Source organism: Martes martes, assembly GCF_963455335.1.
Source record: "Martes martes genome assembly, chromosome: 13".
NCBI lineage: Eukaryota > Metazoa > Chordata > Mammalia > Carnivora > Mustelidae > Martes > Martes martes.
In genome coordinates this window covers 4,350,061-4,369,262 of record NC_137901.1, presented here as the reverse complement: position 1 = coordinate 4,369,262, position 19,202 = coordinate 4,350,061, and the positions used below count along the sequence as shown (strand labels likewise).

Below are 19,202 nucleotides of genomic sequence, written 5' to 3'. Positions count from 1 at the left end.
GGCGTCACTGTTTTACATCCCTACGAGCCTTTGTGTGATTGGTCTGATGTCTCCACATCCTCACCAACACTTGTTACTGTCTGACGTTTTGATTCTAGCCGTCCTAATGAGTATGAAATGGTATTGCATTATGGTTTTGATTTGCATTTCTCTGACGAGTACTGATAGAGTGTGTTTCATGTGCTTTTTGGCTGTTTGTCTATCTTCTTTGGAGAAATGCATAGTGAGCCCCTTTGCTCATTTAGAGGTTGGTTCATCTTTTTATCATTGTGTCGTAAGAGTTCTCCATATGTTCTAGATTAAGCCCTGTGTCAGGTATATGATTGCAAAATGTTTTTCCTGCTTTGTGCATTGTTTTTTCACTTTCCTGATTGTGGCCGTTGAAGCACACAGTCATTTGAAATTTTTAATTTTGCTAAAGCCCAGTTTATTCCCTTTTTCTTCTGTTGCTCATGCATTTGGTATCACATAAATATATTTTGTTCTCTGCTTTAAGCAGTGTCAGAGCAGCAGCCATTATTGGGTTTGTTGTTATGAAAAAAGTAGTTAAATAGATAAAATAGTTATCATTAGCTTTGAGGTCATAATATTTGATGGTTTTTTTATTCACACGAAATCCAGTGGCATTTGGCTAAAAATTCCAGTCCTGGTGTAAAGTAAATGGAAAATGGTATATTTTAATTGAATTAAATAGCATAAGGAAAAATAAAATCAGTATTATTGATTTTAAAGCATTTTATTCCGTGAAATTCTTCTCTCCCCCCCACATTTGCTTCATTAATCCTGCTCTCCTGCGGTCGTGTGCGCTTGTGCCGAGCCCTCAGCGCGCGCAGCCTGGCCGTAGGATGAGGACCCCGTGACGGACGGTGGGAGGGGAGGAGCTCTCCATTGGCGCGGGAGAGCGCGGCCGCGGCGGCGCGGAGGGTGCGCGGGAAGGGAACGAGGGCGAGGACGTGCGGGGAAGCGGAGGGAACGAGGGCGAGGACGAGGACGAGGACGTGTGGGGAAAGTCAGGGCGAGGCGCGTCGCTGCCGGGAAGGGGAGGACGCCGTGCTCCGGCGATGCGCGGGGTCTCGGGCTGCAGACTGCGGAGGGGCCGGCGTCCCGGCGTGTGTGCGGCGGATTGTTCAGTCCGCTTCACGGACGGGGGTTCGGCTTCCCCGTCCGAGTCCCCAGCGGCGGCCGTGCGCTGGCGAGGAGCGGGGCTCGGCCGGTCCGTGCGAGCCGGCGAGGCCTCTTCCGGCGCAGACTCGCCGAGCCCCGGCGCGGGCGCCGCTCCCGGGTCTGACGAAGGCTTTTCGGTGTGGCCTTCGCCGGCCGCGTGCAGTTCTCGGTGCGCAGGAAAGCTCGAGGCGGTGACAGGCCCTCGCTCGGCGCGTCACCCAGGCTGGCCTCCGGACGAGGCTGTGTGTCCCGTGCGCGGCCTGACCAGCTGTTTGTTTTCTGCGCAGGTGGCGAGCGCCCGGTGAGCCGCGCCAGGCCGCGGCCGCCTCAGCACGTCGGCGGCCATGGATGCGGAGAAGAAGCCGGAGAGCGAGGACGACGAAAACAGGAGCAGGGGAGCGGGCGCGAGAAGTGCCTCACCTCGCCCCGTAGATGGCGGGCCCGTGTGGGACGGGACAGCACGTGCCTCAGAGCCTCCCCCCAGCAAGAGAGGCTTCCCGGAGTCCGCACGGTGCGGCCGCGTCCCCGCGGCGGCGGACGGAAACCAGCGCGCGTCCAAGCGGCTGCGGCTCTCGGCCGGCGCGGGGCCCCCGGAGCCCGACGAGCCGCGCGCTCCCGAGCCGCGCGCTCCCGGCCGAGAGACTTCGGAGAGCCCCGCCCCGGAAGTGCCTGCCCCGCTAGGGGAGACCGCGAAGGAGGAGGCGCCCCTGCGGGAGGGCCCGGCCGGCCGCCCTTGTCCTCCCAGGGCCTTCTCCGCTCCTTGCGGTTTTAGCCCGAGTGATGCGGTGTCTCCGAAGACAGACCCTGAAGACGAGTCTGCTCAGGAAGTGGTCCCCCTTGACGCGGAAAGAGGCGCTCCTCGTCCCCGGAGAGAGACCAGTGTTGGTTGTGTCGCTGGACACGTCGAGCCGGTTCTCAAGTGCAGCGTTTGCGGTCGTCTGCTCTCTCCTGGCTCGGACGTGGAGCAGCGCGCCGAGGGCCCCACGCAGCAGGCGGCCGGCCCCGCATGCTGCCACTGCGGCCACGGGGCGGAGAGCGGCGCCGCGCTGCGCGTGCACGCGGGCCCCACGCCCGGGCCGCAGCCGGTCTTCTCCTGCGAGCTGTGCGGCTTCCAGTGCGCGCAAGAGAACCTGCTGAACGCGCACTACCTCGGCAAGACGCACCTCCGGCGTCAGAATCTCGCTGCTCGCGGAGGATTTGTACAGATCCTAACAAAACAGCCCTTTCCTAAGAAACCGTGCACCTTGGGAACTAAAAATCTTCGCGTAAAACCCAGACCTGCTAAATCCACGGCAAGGACGAGTGATCCCAGAGGCGCAGGGAATGTTGGAAGCAAACTTCAAGACCTCCGGGGAGGCGTGTCCAGGCAGAGTGGAGGCGGCGAGCTGCTCGTTGAAATGATGTCGTCCGGGAGCACTTCGTCAGACAAAGTAGAGATGGTTGAAGAAAACGTAACTTCCGTGGGGGTAGCTCAAAACCCTGAAAACCAGAGTAAAAGCAAAAAGATAGGAGCGTTGGTAAGCTCAGAGGGTCTCTTTAACAAGTTGGAATCTACCAGAAATACCCTCCAGGCAGTGCACGGCGTCAGCGCGAGCCCGAGACCCAGACCTGAGCGCAGCGTCCTCCTGTTGGGCGGTGGCTTCCGACGACGAACTGGCACGTTTACCTTAAAAGGCCAGGCCAAAAAAAGGCTTAATCTTTTAGGAATGAATAAAAGAGCAACTAACGACCCCCAGAGGTTGTATATGAAACACTTTAGAACGCAGGTGAAGGCAAGTGAGACAGAGCGTGTGGCCAAACACGGAGAAGCAGGCGGCGGTGTGCGCGGTCTGCGTGTGACTTCCTCGGAAACCCCGGGCCTGACGCGGGACAAAGGGAGCTCCCCTGTCGTGTGCTCCGGCGGCTCTGCGACGGGGAGGCCAGCTGCTGATCACCAAATGTGTGCTCGTACAGACTGTGGTCACGGAGCACCAAATAGGACGGGCATGGGGAGCCATGGGGAGAGGGGCCCTGCGGGAGAGGCGAGGCTTTGCTGTCAGGCATGTGGTTTTTCCAGCACGTCGAGGGGGGATCGCGATAAGCATTTGCACAACCGCCAGCATCAGCACACTGCCGCTGCCCTCAGGTGTCAGTGCTGTTCGTTTATTTCTGAGAATGAACTAAATCTTAGAGACCACATGAAGGAAGAGCACAATATGGGTGGTTTTTGCACTCCTTGCAGTCTTTTCTTGTCTGAGAAAGACATGGAAGAACACAAAAAAACCGAGAAGCATATTCGTTTGTTGGTTCAACCAAAGACTTCCCAGTCATTTAACAGTGATTTGGCTTTACAGACTTTATCCTTAAGTACTTTAGAATCAGAAGATACAAAAGGTCCTATGAATGAGTCTGGTAAAGCAGCTCAGGAAGAACCTGCTAAGTCCAGGGCAAGCCATGGGCACGAAGTGAGGCACTCCAGTAAGCCTCAGTTTCAGTGTAAGAAGTGTTTTTATAAAACACGGTCTTCCACTGTTCTCACAAGACACATCAAGCTCCGGCATGGCCAGGACTATCACTTTCTTTGTAAAGCATGCAATCTTTACTCGCTCAGCAAGGAAGGAATGGAGAAGCACATCAAGAGAAGCAAGCATCTGGAAAACGCAAAGAAAAACAACATTGGCTTAAGTTTTGAAGAATGTATTGAAAGGGTATGTATAGGTGCAAATGACAAAAAAGAAGAGTTTCATGTTTCTGGAAATGGAAGGATTGAAGGCCATGTAGAAGGTGTGCGGTTGGAGGAGCATTCCTATCTGGAAAAGAGCCTACTGACTACCAAGGAAGTGCCACAGTCTGGTGTAACGACCAAAGAGGGTGAGGTAGCTTTGACCACTACTCCAAAGAGAGGGAGACCCAAAGGTAATATCTCGCGGACATGCTCTCACTGTGGCCTCTTAGCCTCTAGTATTACAAACCTGACTGTTCACATTCGACGAAAACACAGTCACCAGTATAGTTATTTATGCAAAGTGTGTAAGTATTATACTGTAACTAAGGGAGATATGGAGCGGCATTGTGCCACTAAGAAACATAAAGGACGTGTAGAAATAGAAGCAAATGGCAAGCAGAGTTCAGATATTGTTGTTGGCCCCGAAGGGGGTAACCTTGAAGCCTGTAGAAAGAATGCCGTTTCAGCAGGTTCAGATGAACTTGTTCACAGGTCAGCTGAATCAGACACCTCCACTCCAGAAAAGCCAGTGCCAGAGCATGGAAATCCAGCTGAAGTCGAAGTTGAAAATGTATTTCATTCTACAGATGGGGAATTCCACAGTCACCTTCCTGATAAAAAGGAACAAATGTCTCTAGAACCAGAGGACCCTCTCCAGCAGGTGGATGCGTGCTCCCAGAGAGACGTGACGGGTACGAGTGATAACAAGTGTGTACACTGTGAGTTTAATGCTCACTCTTCTGCTTCTCTAGAACTGCACGTAAAACGGAAACATACAAAAGAATTTGCTTTTTATTGCATGGCCTGCGATTACTATGCTGTGACTCGTCGAGAGATGACTAGGCATGCAGCCACAGAAAAACACAAGATGAAAAGGCAGTCTTACCTGACCTCTTCTGACACAGAAGTGTCCAAAAACATCATTATCCCCGAAGAGCAACATCAACACAGTTCTGAAGAATATCAGATAATTTCAGATGAGCCATCTGAAGAAGTTCTGAAATCTAAAAGTACCGCTGGTGGTTGTGTTTTGGATGAGGACACTAATTTAGATGTGTCTAAGGTCCTCCATGCTCCCACCTCTGTGGAGATTGAGACTGAAGAAGAATCTAATCTCAGTGAAGACCGTTCCTTTTGTGAAACTTTCCAACAGACCCTGGCCAAGGATAAAGCTCTGAAACCCGAGGAGATGGTGTCCCTTAATATTTCCTCTAATTGTGGCTCCCCAAGCAGATTTCAGAATGAAAATTCAGGAAGCTCAGCTTTGGATTATGAGGCAGTAGAGAGAGCCCACAGCACGTTGGATGAGCCTGGCGATGCGAGCATGCGCAGTGAGAGCAATGTCGGCCAGGCAGGGGAGAATATAGATAATGCCCCTAGCAAACCTGGATGTCCTGGAGGTCTTGGGGGAGGGCATCCGGCCGAAGGCACCATCCCTGCTGTAATGACAAGGACAAGGCAGGAGCTAAACCTGGAGAGCGGTGGTCAGAACGAAGTTGGGAGTGTGCAGAGTTCAGAGGATTTGAAAGATACTCGAGAAGACCCCGTTCTGGAGAACAAGGAAATTCTGTTGAATTCCCAACGGGAAACTAAAATTATTTTGGAAGAGGATGGCCCAGCTTCTGATAGCACAGTTGAAAGTAATGACATTTATGAGACTATAATCAGTATTGATGACAAAGGACAGGCCATGTACAGTTTTGGCCGGTTTGATTCTTCCATAATAAGGATCAAGAACCCTGAAGATGGAGAATTGTTAGACCCGTCTGAAGAGGGTCTGGTCACAACAGGTGTGAGGATTAGTGAGTTGCCCTTTAAAGACTGTGCTCAAGGCGTGAAAAAGAAGAAATCTGAAGGTGGTTCCTTTGGTGAATCCACAAGAATTCGTTGCGATGATTGTGGCTTCTTAGCAGATGGTTTGAGTGGACTGAATGTTCACATAGCCATGAAACACCCTACAAAAGAGAAACACTTCCATTGTTTACTGTGTGGAAAGTCGTTCTACACCGAGAGCAACCTCCATCAGCATCTGGCCAGTGCCGGCCACATGAGAAACGAGCAGGCCAGTGTAGAGGAGCTTCCAGAGGGAGGGGCGACTTTTAAATGTGTCAAGTGTACGGAGCCCTTTGATTCAGAACAGAATTTATTTCTGCATATTAAAGGGCAGCATGAAGAACTGCTCCGGGAGGTGAACAAGTACATAGTGGAAGACACTGAGCAAATCAACCGCGAGAGAGAAGAAAATCAGGGAAATGTTTGCAAGTACTGCGGGAAGCTGTGTCGGAGTAGCAACTCGATGGCATTCCTAGCACACATCCGCACCCACACAGGTACGTACCTCTCCGCGGACCGCGTGGGCCCGTCAGGCGGGGATGAAGGGCAGTATGGCCTGTTTGTCCCATCCAGATACGGAGTCCCTCGCTGCATTTGCTTGATGGCCCACCCCCTGGCTCACGTGACCCTGCTGGGTGGCACTCCAGACATGTGCCGTATGTCAGTGTTGACACTGAATGTTTCCGAAGCTGATTAAGGCTTAGTGATTCCAGGGCAGGTTTTTTGACAAATTTTTCATTTTATCAAAAAGCCTTGCCCCTCAAATGCCTTTGCTGAGGTCCTGTCTCTTAACAGCTTTCCAGTTGCTTCTGAGTCCTGATTGTTTGGTTTTCCAAGGTAGCTATTAAGTGGCTCTGTGGGTTTCCCAGGACGTATTAATTGGCTTTTGAGGAATGAAATAATAAAAATTTTCTTAGAATTTTAGGGATTTAAAATTATTCATTGGCAGATGGTTTATATCGAAAAGTGTAACACCCAGGCACCAAGGTTCTACTTTCAGGGATCAAGATTAGTGAACACTTTTCAAAGTTAATATGTCCTAGGGATTTGGTTTTCACGAAGGCAGCACCTGATTTAGTTTCTGTGCTCTGTCAGATGTAGTGTTCCATTTTAATGTTTAATTTGGGGTGGAAATTTTTTTTAAACTTTTTTTTTTTGTGGAAAATGCATAAGCCACTGTTCTAAATTTATGTAAAAATTCACTGCACTGTTTCTATAAACCTGCCATACATTCTTTATTTTAAATAGACAGCTTTTCTAAATCATTGTGCTCTGCTTAGACAAGTTCTGTCTCCATGGTTGAATTTATGAGTGGATTTGAATAATAAATTCACATTTCAATGAACATATTTTCATTAAAACTGTAAGGTTTATTTTACTGTACTTTTAAATAATGGCTTATTATTAAAGCTATACTTTAAATTCATGCAGTTTTTGAAACTTAGTGCATGGTTACAAGGAGGAAGACAAAAGAGTATGAAACATTACTAGTTTAGGGAGATTAAAGATAGATAAAAGTTTTTCTTTGAAGAAAATAAGAGGGCAACCTGCATAAGATTAATCGAGGTAAATACAAACATTGTGCTCTTGGCCCCGACTCTTCAAACAGTGGAGCTATTGTTGGGAAATGAATCCAAATACGGATTTCTTGGCATTATTAATACCTCTGTCGGTACTGTGTTGCTCACTTTAGGGAGTTTTCTGGCTTTTAGAAATCAGGCTTGTTCACGTGTGTAGAAAGTATGTACTTTCTTAATATGCCCTCTAAAGGCAGATAAAAACTGAATAAAACTAAGAGGAAGATGCTAATGGACCTCTTTTTAGAATTCTTTATGCAACTGTCTGGTCAAGACATGTTGCTTATAATTGATGTGTCCATTACTTGAATTCTCTTGTAATTATAGTCAATAAGTCTTGTAAATGTGTTAAAGCTCACTAAAAGCATACAAATTCAAGAACAGAGTAAGGCTAATAATTTAAAATAATCAATGTAGGCATTTCAGCACTTAATTTCCCTTGTGTGTTGATAGCTGATCATTCTTAATCCATTAAGATTTATTTAGTCGTTTACAATGCAAAATAGGTTTGCACTGGTCACTTGTGCCATTTGAAAACGTCCACTAGGTTAAGTGCGGAATGTAGTCCATTAGTCTTCCTTGACTATATGTATTAATTGCATTTAAAATCAAGTTAATGTGGATGTGAAAGTGAGGTAACTATCAATATGTGACAAAGTAACCCTACTTATATAAGTTACATCATTGATTGTAACATTTAGTAAAAGTTAGCATACTTTTTAACATCTTCTGTTGGGCTTATCAGCAAGTACATTTTTATTGTGTCCCAAAGCACCACAAAGAGCCCCACTCCTCAGGACACAAGGCCAATCTACCATTGCAGTTTTGTAAGCCACTTTCTGGGGAATGTTGCTCTCCCGGTTTTAACCCAAGGTTTTTTTTTTTTTTTCCTTCCTTGGGGCATCTTAAAATGAATTGCTTTTCTGATAATTTGGTTATGCCTGTGAAGTAGTAATGCAGGGACTGTTATTAATGATTAACTGGAAAAGGACTTACTCTTCCAATCCCTGTTTTCATATTTTGTGATTTACTCTCTATTTTATGTCACCTTTTCTTCCCATCCTTAGCACGATAAAAGCAGCATTCTAAGAAATAAATGAGTTTTGGTTATCAAGAATTGTAGGAAAAAAGCACCCCAGAGTTTCTGTGCCTTTGCTTGTGTGAAGTCATCAGCATGACCAGAAAGGGCCGTGTTGCCTTTCCCCTTACAGTAGGAGGGCAGTAACAGCTGCTCACTTTCTCTCCTGCATTATTCTGTTGGGTAGAGCTTCCCTTTCATAGGACGTGGCTGGCAGATGTCATTAAGCAAGAAGACTGTCGGAAGCCCTTCATTTGATGCTCTGAGCACACGGGGTTACTTGTGCTGTTTGGAAATGTTCAGACGCAAGGAGATAGGGAGTTGTGGATTTCACTGAGAAAGTCTCACGTGAGGGCGTGTAGTGTTTGGCTTCATATGTATCTGACAGTTTAGAAGCTGAATCCGCTTGTGAAGAGATGGTGAGGAGAGTTGGTCCGTTGACTCCAAGCCTAGCAAGAGGCTGGGCTGCGCTCTGTTCCCTCTTCGTCTGGGCAGCCCAGGCGCGGTGAAGGAATGAGTGAAGGACGGAGCCAAGTGTTGAGCGTTGGGGGGGGGGGGGGCTGTAGCCTTGAGGCTTTGTGGAGCAGCAGTAGATGATGGGTTCCATACATTCTTTAAGACGTGAAGTTTGAGTATCATTTTTTAAATGTTCATCTCACATCCATGTATGCATAGCAGTTAACTGTGAGCGATGGTGATGAACGGCTGTTGTAGGTCTTGGTGAAGATTTAGTTTTAAAAATCTTGGGAATTCTTTTGGTAAAATTGTAAGATTCCAGAAAGCTGGAGAGTCTCTTTTCTTTTTTTCCCTTTCAGAAAACCTCAGAGGCCAGATTAAAAGAAGAAAACTACTGAGGATAATGCTGTTCCTAGGAATGGAACTATTCAAAATCGTATTGACAGTGTATAATAATCATGATAACCCTTGCAAGAAAAATTTAGAAATATGTGGCTTTAGAATTTTCGCCTTATAAACAGTATGCCTGGATTCATTTTGGGATGTGCCTAGCAGACTTTAAACTGGGAACATGAATAGGAAAAAGAGGATCTTTTCTTTTTCCTTGGGCAGAAAAGTATTATCTCCACTTCCCTGGAATTTTTCTGGCACAGAAAAATGTTAACACAGTCTCTTCTGAATATAAGATGTGAGAAATAGTCAGGAGCTCCTTGATTTCTGCACGAAAGCATCAACAGAATAACTCATTTATGTGTTGTCTGCACACTAGCGGTGAGGAACGGGAGCTGTCCACTAAGGAGCCACGTAGAGTAACTTGAAAGGTCTGTACCCAGCCCCTGTGGCACTTGTGTCCCATAGGAGGGACTCCTCACAGTGGCAGTGCAGGGGCAGCGTGACAAAAACCTAGATCCACAGATTTGAAAGGCTTTCACCAAAACTGTAATGCAAATGTTGAGAGCTTTATTTTCCTTGGTTGGAGTCCTGATGTTATTGTTAATTAATAATTTCCTAAATGCCTTATTACCTTGGATGCATTTCAATTTAAAGTGTAGGTAAATTGGTTCTTCTCACTGTTCTTTTTTGTGTCCCTTTATAGAATTCTGTGTGGAGATGGAATGTTTCCAGGTAGTGATAGGCTTAGTTTTATCAGAATCATTTAAATAAACTGTAGTTTCTAATGTGATTGATAGAATGTGATTGCTGTAAGCTGCAGTCTCAACCTGCTTTTGACATTTAAACATATAAAGCTGACTAGATATAACCATTCAGGTGCTAAATATATTTTACATCTACTTCTAACAGTAGAATGGAAGTATTAAGAGATCTGGCTTCATTGTCATTGAACTGTGAAATATTCAACCTTGTCTGCCCGTGCTTAGTACTGTTGACTTTTTTATTTCTGTTAGAAGATTAAAATTAAATGCTTCACTTTTTTTGTCAGCTTTTGGGAATTAAATTGAAATTTAAGACTCTAAAATTTTTTACTGAGTGCTTCAATTTCAACAAAGTATTCTTGGAGGATTATTTTTTTCAAGGGCACTGCACAAAGGTTCATTGATCAAATATGATTTATTGCAATTTTTTTTATTTGAGCTCTTTTTGTATATTTATTGAAGTTCACATATATCACATTCTGTCTATATTAGAAGAGGTATTTCACCAAATAGGTACTAAACATGGTACGAAAGATCTGGAGACATATTGGACTGATTTTTAGACTGTGATTTTTATGATTTTGATTTATTTATTTAGGGACTTAGTGGTTAGAAAATTGAAAAGCGGTATATGCATGTTGTTCTTCCAGGAGAGTTGCTTCTCATTAATGTGGGTTAGGGTCACCTGTTAGTAACTGTGTCCCAGTTACAGTCTGTCTATTCCTGGTACTAGGTTTGTCCTTGTTGGAATTATTTTGTTTTCTCATATTTGAGTGTAGGTTAATCTTTGTGAAATTAAAAAAAAATTGTGGCACTGTGCTTTTTATATTGATACATTTGTTCTTGTAATCAATAAATAAAACGTCAGTACTGCTGGTTTTCAGAATCATCACAGATTTCTGACTATAAAATGATCATAAAAGCAAATAACTTATCCACTATATATTCTTACATTGTGTGCTATTAAAATAGTAATGTAGTGAATCATTTGGGATAAATGTCAGAAAAAAATCTGAAATGCCATTCTTAATGTGAGTAAATTCAAAGCTGCAGAAATACGAGGAACGGAGGTGGCCTCTGAGAAATTTATTTGATGATAAATATATTTTGTAAAATATCAGCTACTCTGTATGCATTTGTTTTTATAATCCATTTTGGAAGTTGAATATTTTTGCAAATTGTTAGAAAAATTTAAAATTATTTGGCTCACCTTACCAACTTAGTACTGCTTGACTGTATCAGTTTTGACTTTAAATCTTAGAAATGTTATTGAAAGTTAGGAACACTCACTGAAACATTGAAGTCTTCTTGGTGGAATTATTATGGAATGCGGGTCTATTCCAGTTAGAAAGGAATGCAGGTATTCCATTTTGGGGCCAGAAATTTCTAAACAGAGGAAAAGTGTGATTTAAGATCTAGGCCTCTTTTTAAACTATCAGTAAGGTATAATTCAAATTCAAATCATATTTTATGTTAAATTTACTTAGGATCAAAACCATTCAAGTGCAAGATATGCCATTTTGCAACAGCTCAGCTTGGCGATGCCAGAAACCATGTCAAAAGGCACCTTGGGATGAGGGAATACAAGTGTCACGTCTGTGGGTGAGTAAATGGAAACCATCTCCACCGCGGTGAACCAGGAAGCATGTGCAGGCTAGCCATTGTTTCAGAATTCAAAACTGATATGAGTAAGAGTGGCTAAAATTATGCATGCGTACCCTCCTTTCCATTGTTATGGTAAATTCCTTAAATACAGTTATGACATTCTTCTCCCACTTCTAATCCTCTACTGAAGATGAGCAATTTTATGGGCTACAAGGTCAATTTGAACCTGTAATCTGTAAATTGACTAAATTATAGGATGTTCATTCACATTGCCAGAGAGAACTGTAAATTCCATTTAAAGACATTAAAAAAAAAACATAATACAGCTTTAGGAGTGTATATGTATGTATGTGTTTTTTTTTTTTTTTCCTTTTGCTGTACTGCTTTAATTTTGGTCACATTAATGGCTCTTTGGATAGACTGGACATACTCCGTAAGGAGAAAGGCAGAAAAATATTTTATTTTGGACAGTTGGTTACTGATTGTTATAGGGGTGAAGCTTAGATAAACAGTGTATAATGTATGTTTTTGTGTAATTTTATTTCAAAAGTTGTTGTTTTCCATTTTAAATTAACGGCTCTTCCTCTAAAGAACCATTCACAGTGTTAAAACTGTCACTCAGATGTGTTGCGTTTAATAGGAAGCACTGAGATGCCTTAATGCACAACTAATTAATTTAGCAGAAATGTTTAAAAGGTTTTAAAATGCCATGACATCTACGGTATATCATAGGACATTCAGAGCTGGATTTTAATACCCTACCTCTGATTAAAAATATATTTTAATGCCATTAATCTAGAGAAATTAACGAATAAGTGCATCATATGAAAACACTCTGTGTGGAACGTGGGAAACCTGCAGTTCTTATGGCTGATTCCCGAAATACTGCAGGTTCAGTTCAATTATGCAATGTGCACGTGTTATGGTAGGTTTTCTTCTTTAGGGGAAGTTTCTTGTGGTTGACACTACCAAGTAAATATCTTTTAAGTCAAAAACAGCTTCTGGCTTTTGTTGGAGGGTACATTTCATTTTTTTGACCCTTAAGATAGTTTTACGAATAACTTTGCAAGCAGTTTTATTAACCATGGTCTGAGATTTATTCATTGGCAGAATTGATGGTTCAGTGACTTGCAGCTAAAGTAAATGAAGATGAACCTTTGCCCTAAAGCCCCCTGAAGATCAGTGGGAGAATGAGTTTTGTTGCTACTGATTTTAGCTGCAAGGGTCGAGTGCCAAATGGTTCATTTTAATTGCTCTAGGTCTTGGAATTTTAAAAGATACCTCATTTACTGTTTTTTTACCATATGAGTTATAGGAAAGAGGAGGGCCAGACTCCAGTGGACATTTGCTGTTAGGAGGCAGTCAGCAGTTTCTTCCTCATTTCTTCAAAATAATTAAGCAGCTTTTGCGTGCTCTATTATTAGAAATCTATTTCTGTCCTTTTTTTTTTTTTTTTTTAATTAGGGTTACTGAGTCTGGGGAAGGAGAAGAAGAAACTTTATCAGAGAGCAGTTTCTGGCATAGTTGGCATCAAAAACAATACAGGGTCGATTGGCTTTGATTGTCCAATTTAAATAGTGCACACATGGCTTAGCTCACTGCTTGCCCCCAGCACTGAAGTGTTATACCAGTGGTTTACATATTTGATTCCCAAGATAAAGAATTATAAATACAGAGAGATATATTGAGTTTCATACTGCTGTCTGAGAGGTCTGTGTGTGCGCGCGCACGTGTGTGTGTAGAGAAAGCAATCTAGATTTCAAAATTGTATCTTTTAGCATTATGGTGGTCACTGAATTTTACTTGACTTTGAAATAATAGTTTTCTTAATTTTTTTTAAGTGAAATTTGATTTAAAAGTGATATAATGATGATTTTCATAGGGTAGATATTTTCGCAGTGAAGCTAAAAGTTCTGAAGAATTGCAGTGAATCGAAGAAGGCCACCTTCTAAATCGAAGGTCTCTGGGGTTGAAACAGAACAATAATGAGTTAGAGCCCTTTAATGGCAAAGAAAAAATATCATAGGGCATCTGTGTTTCATGTGTTTTGAAGGGGTAGGACAGTATGTAGATGAAAAGCTAACATGAGAAGCCTGGAAGAAAGCGAGAACTGAGAATTGGCTCTCAGGTTCCTGGTGGTGGAGAGTACTGGTGCATTAGCATTAGTGACAACGTCAATTCATTATCATTGATGGCTAAATAATCCCAGAAATGCTCAGTGGACCTATTAGTTCCTGAGCATAAGCAGCTCATGCTGCATTTCTTCATTAGCTTTCATCGCTATAAATTTTACCTTTTAAAAAAATCATGCTTTAAAAGGTGACGTGATCTTTCAGGGACATTAACTCTATAATTTTGTCACAAACAGAAGGTCCTGCACTGTGTTTTTCTTCCCACAGTAGTCAGGACCTTCATCTCTGCCCCTTTCGTTACCTGAGTTGTAAGAGATAAACTGTTCTTCGGAGAGTTCTGTTTAGGTAATAATGTATAGAAATAACAGAACAGGCACATTTTAAACATGAAATTATTGTTCATGCTGTTGTATTATCTGTTGTATTATCGTGTCTTAGTAGCCTCCTGCTTTTTTTGAAAAAAACCTCATATTTTATAGTGAAATAGATGAAAATGACAGTATGTTTTGTTGAATTGAGCCCTATATTAATGGTTTAGATTACTTGTAATTGACTTGTTTTTCCAATTTTTATATAAGAAGTTTATGGATGCTCATCAGATATGTACCTCAAATACTTTTACTGAGGCTGAGTTTGAGTTGTGTGTTAGCTACTCCCCTAACAAAGACTGCCATTTAAACTTGTACTTCATTGTTGGGACCCATGCTGATTTTCTTTTATCTTAAAATGGAGCTCGAAGGTTCATCCTCTCCACTGCATCAGCAAATCCTAGCTATAGTATGTCATGGATTTAAGTTAGTTTGTAAAGCAGCCAAAAGTGCTAGGTGTCTAATTCCTGTCCAGTAGCTGGGGCTCAGAATTCAGGCTTTCTCTCACGTTTGCCCATGCTGTATGTGCTCATATTGCAGCAAAAATTTCGGAAGTGTGTTGCTTTGCAATTCCTGTGTTAAGAACCTATTATTGGTAACTTCATTTTAAAAACCTTTGATTTTACTTTCACTTTTAGGAGGAGCAGCTTTTGAAGAGTACGGTTTCCTAGTGTTTTTCTTACACCCGAATATTGATCTCAGGAGGAATTTTACACAGTATAGGTATATGTATAGTGAGCACTTAATGGGAAGTTTGTGTGAGCATGTGCTGTGGGTCTGACATGGGGTGAGTGGGGTGAGAATAAGAAATAACAGAAAGCGTCTCGATACAGAAGTTAATTTTGTTGGAAACATATGCTTAAAAATAGGTCAAACACAGCTTTTTATTAAAGCAATGATTTCTCCCTTTGGCTACTAAAAAAATGACTTGAAATCTCAGTGGCTTACCGACACCATGTTTTGTTAGATCTATTTAAATTCGATCTTCTCTGCTCTGTGTGTACATACATGTAACAGTGTATGTAATACTATCAGTAATAAATAGTGTTGAGGAAGTGCTGTGCTACACCTTCATTAGCTCTCACTTTTTTTGTTGCTCTCCTGGTGTCATGAAATTGTTTGTCTCCTGTTTACTATCCCCATTGTAAAGATGTGTTTTTAGTGATGGACTTAGATTATGCAGTGTAATTGTAGGCCACTGTTTCCTTCCTTTTAACTCTCCCCTTTTTAAAAATTCTCTGCTTTTTGCAGTATCTGTTATTTTGGTTACTTACTTTAATTTGTACTTATTTTTTTCTCTCTAGGTTGTTTTTATCAGAATGTAATAACAGTAACTTACCTCCTTCCAGCTCCTAGCCACTTCTGTTTTCTGCTTTTAAAAACTTGCTTGCATGGTATTTTCCTTTAACATTGTGGTATTCAGTCTGTTTTTGTATCTCTTTTTCTCTGTTTCACTTTTCTCACATTAAAGCATTGTTTTAAATAATCTTATTACTCTTCATTGTTCTTTATGTGTTGATAATTTATTGCACTTGGGTTATTACAAATTGAACATGATATAATAGAATTAGGTGCCTAGACAGGTGAAGATACTATTGCCTCTTCATTAGACAGGAGGGGTAAACATTGATGAGTTTAGGTTACTGTGTTTTTTTCATGACCAGTTACTTAAAAAAAAGAGAGAGAGTTAGTAGCACACTAGTAAGTTGCCTGTGATCTGCGGAAGCCTGGGCGGTGCTGGCTGAGTGCTGCGGGCCTCTCTTCACCGAGATGCCGGGATGCCTGCTCTGGGGATCGTGTTCTCTTTCTGATCGACTTCCCTGTGTCTGGGCTTGAGTCTTGTGTGTGGAGCTAAGTAGTTGAGTGGAACTTACCTAATTGGGAGAGAATAAGGGCATTTTTTTCAAGTCTGTCACCTCCAGGTTCATGGAAAGATTCTAGACATTTTCTGTTGTGTATTAATGTGCTTATGAGCTGTTTATTCTTACTCAGTTTGAGAAACCTTAAATAGAAAGTTACTAATGCAGTGAAACTCTGTGTGTGTGTGTGGCATTACCTAGTTTTTGTGCATTAGAAGGGATCTCTATGTAGATGATTATAATGTCACTTTCTGACCTTTGCAGCTTGAATAATTGTAAATCATTGCTTCATAATGTGTCAGAGAATGTCTGTACTAGGCAATTAAATGGCAGAATATAATAGACCAAATTATTGCCTGTCATGTTTTCAACAACACAGTTAGTATTTGAGTTACACTTAATCATTACGTGCATTAGCAACTTCATTGGAATCCAGCTTCAGGCTGAGCATGAAATACATTACATTATTTAAACCTCTAATGGTACAAGTCATTTATTTGTGTTGAAGTGTACAACATGCAGAGTTTCATAAAGCAAGGAACACTTGAGAGCTTAATTTATCCAAATCAAAGTCTAAATGCAGATAAACACAAGTGGCAAAAATTAGTAATTTTTATAGGCTGGAAATATTTAAAAATACATGGTTGTGGGTAATTGTAGGCAGCAGGAATAAATTAAAATCACTATTTTTAGTCTGCTCTGAGAACTAAAGCTGTGTATACCTAAATCATTAAAAGCACCCTGGAATTGCATTTTTAGCTGAACAATTAATTATACCCATCATATCTGCAGATGTATCCAAATAAAATAAGCATTTGGTTTGGCTGGTTGTTTTGGCTAAAGAGATATAGATAGAAAGAGTTTGTTTTAGGTTGTGGCATGAATTATGCTTGTAACAGTGTAAAATGCAGCATCTCTCAGTTTTGTGAAAAATTTAAATTAGCATTCAAATACTCATTATAAAGGGCATATTACGTATTTTATCTATATAATATTTTAAAGCTTTCTGTTTTATGTTATATTTTTGCCTTTACTTTGAAATTTTGAAATGCCACGTAGTGATTACTATCTCTCTTCCTGTCAGGAATACAAAATTAACATTGTTAGTTTATTCCTCTGTGCTCAAGTCCTTGAAATACTATTTAGTGAATGAACATTGTTTTATATACTTTATATACAAATCACTCTGTAATCTGAACGTCTAATAAATATCTTAGTTATGATATTAAAATAAAAAGCATTTTTTCTCAGATTTGATTCTGAGATGTTTTACAGTGAGCTCTTGTAAATCCAGGAGAGACTTGTGGTAAGGTTAGGACAGTGGAGGAGAGACAGAAGGAGGCTGTGTCCAGGGTCTCCTCCCAGTGAGGGGCTTTGCCATCACCGCACCCTAGTCTCTGCTTTATAGTGGTGTTTTCTGGAATTTTTGTCACGAAAGAGTGAGGCATAGGTTTATTTCAAGGCAGTATGTATGATCAGCCTGTAACGAAATAGAGCATGTTGCTGTGTCGTGGTGGTGGTGCTGGAAAACACTGGCCTCTCTAAGATCTTTTCCAGTGAAAAATTCCTATCTCAGTGACTTAAGTCATTTTTGCTTTATTTTTTTTTTATTTTAGAAGGTTTTGTGGTGATTTTAAAATCCAGTTGTGGAATCTTAGGGTTCTTTAGCTGTCCTCATCCCAACAGTGGAATACGGGGAGGGGTGAGGAGCCAGTCTTCTGGGTTTCCTTTGTCTGTCCTAAGATTTGTGTGGGGGGGAGGGGGGTGGGGGGTGAGTAGGGTTAACTTGTTTTCTCCTTCCGACTTCCTGCTCATGTGTTTCTGAAAGCCCTTTGCTTTCCAGAGGGTTTGGTCTTTGATTTGTCTAAGACTGAGTATAGGCGGTGTTGGAAATGTGGATGCAAGGGAAGCCAAGTCACTGATTTGGTGACTCGATTGTTTCCTGGTGGGCACATTCTTGAGACTTTTCTACACTTGATCTTAGCCAAAAGGCCGAGAAGCAATTCTTGAGACTTTCCTGCCAGTGCAGACCTAGTGACCAGGTGGTGCAGGGGCCTTGCAGTCTTGTGCTCCAAGGAGGAGAGACGGACAGGAGGAGGGACACACTGAGGAGAGAGAGCGAGGACAGTGGTCCACGGGGAGTGCTCGGGAGCATCAAGAAAGGCTTCCTCGAGAGGTTATGTTTGAGTTGGGTCTTAAAGGGTGAGGAGGTATCACAAGGCTGATTTGGACATTTTGAGTAGACGGAGCAAAAGAGCGGAAGTAGTGAAGAAGGGGCGCCTGGGTGGCTCCGTCGGGGAAGCCTCTGCCTTCGGCTCAGGTCGTGATCCCAGGGTCCTGGGCCCGAGCCTCCGTGCTGGGCTCCCTGCTCAGCGGGAAGCCTGCTGCTGCCTCTGCTGCTCCCCCTGCTTGTGTTCCCTCTCTCGCTGTCTCTCTCTGCAAATAAATACATAAAATCTTAAAAAAAGAAGTAGTGAAGAGTAGAATGGCACGATATATTAACACCGCAGCAAATTCCTGGTGCATAAGTGGCTGGTGAGGTGCGTTGGAGGATTTTTAAAAAATATCGAATAAACATTTACGCAATACCACTCTGTGCCAATGCACGTTGTCTTTAGGGTGAAAAAGATCAAAATAACACGTGCTTCAGATGGATGGAGAAAGCACAGGTGAAGAAAGAAATGTCCATGGCTGGCTGGACGGATGCAGAAAGTTACATTTCATCTGATACTAGCATTTGCTCTGCAGGTGGGTGGGAGTGAGTTAGATGGCCAGGGGCAAGCCCATTGGAGGCAGGGCTTGGGGCAGTTCAGCAATGGAGTCTGGTGTGTTCAGGGCCCAGGAGGACTTCAGCCCTGCCAGAGGTGAGATTGTGAAGCAAGTAGCATAGCCCCGCGCAGCTGGGTGAGGCAGGCCCGGCCAGGCTGCCTTTGCCCACTGCTTTCCGCTGCTCCTTGGCTGGTCTGCTTTCTTCCAGTTTTCGGGGCTGCTGAATAGTCAGGGAAGGGAGGAGGTGGAGAGCTTGCGAGGAAGGCAGTCACTGCTGCAGAATCAAGGGGTATGGGAATTGGGCACAACGTGAGTTTTATGAGAAATTCACTGTTTGTAATTTTAATTAGGGATGCTATTGATTGGGGATAATTGTAATGAAAACAGATTGATACCAGTTCTGTGAAACCTAAGGCAGCATCGTTCCAAATAATAATTATAAGGACATAATTATGTGGCCACGATCCGGACGTCCACGTGTAGCTAGCACGTCTGTCATGGGT

The 19,202-nt window shown here is 42.8% G+C and overlaps 1 protein-coding gene across 1 annotated transcript in view; it reads left to right on the top strand.

Moving 5' to 3' along the window:
• Positions 1-19,202, top strand: part of ZNF407 (zinc finger protein 407) — a 436,284-nt gene that overhangs the window by 25,843 nt on the left and 391,239 nt on the right. The window contains exons 2-3 of the mRNA XM_080821149.1: positions 1,452-6,198; positions 11,454-11,568. Of these exons, the coding sequence (XP_080677275.1) occupies positions 1,509-6,198; positions 11,454-11,568 (4,805 nt within the window). The 5' untranslated portion in view covers positions 1,452-1,508. The remainder of the gene's footprint in view (positions 1-1,451; positions 6,199-11,453; positions 11,569-19,202) is intronic.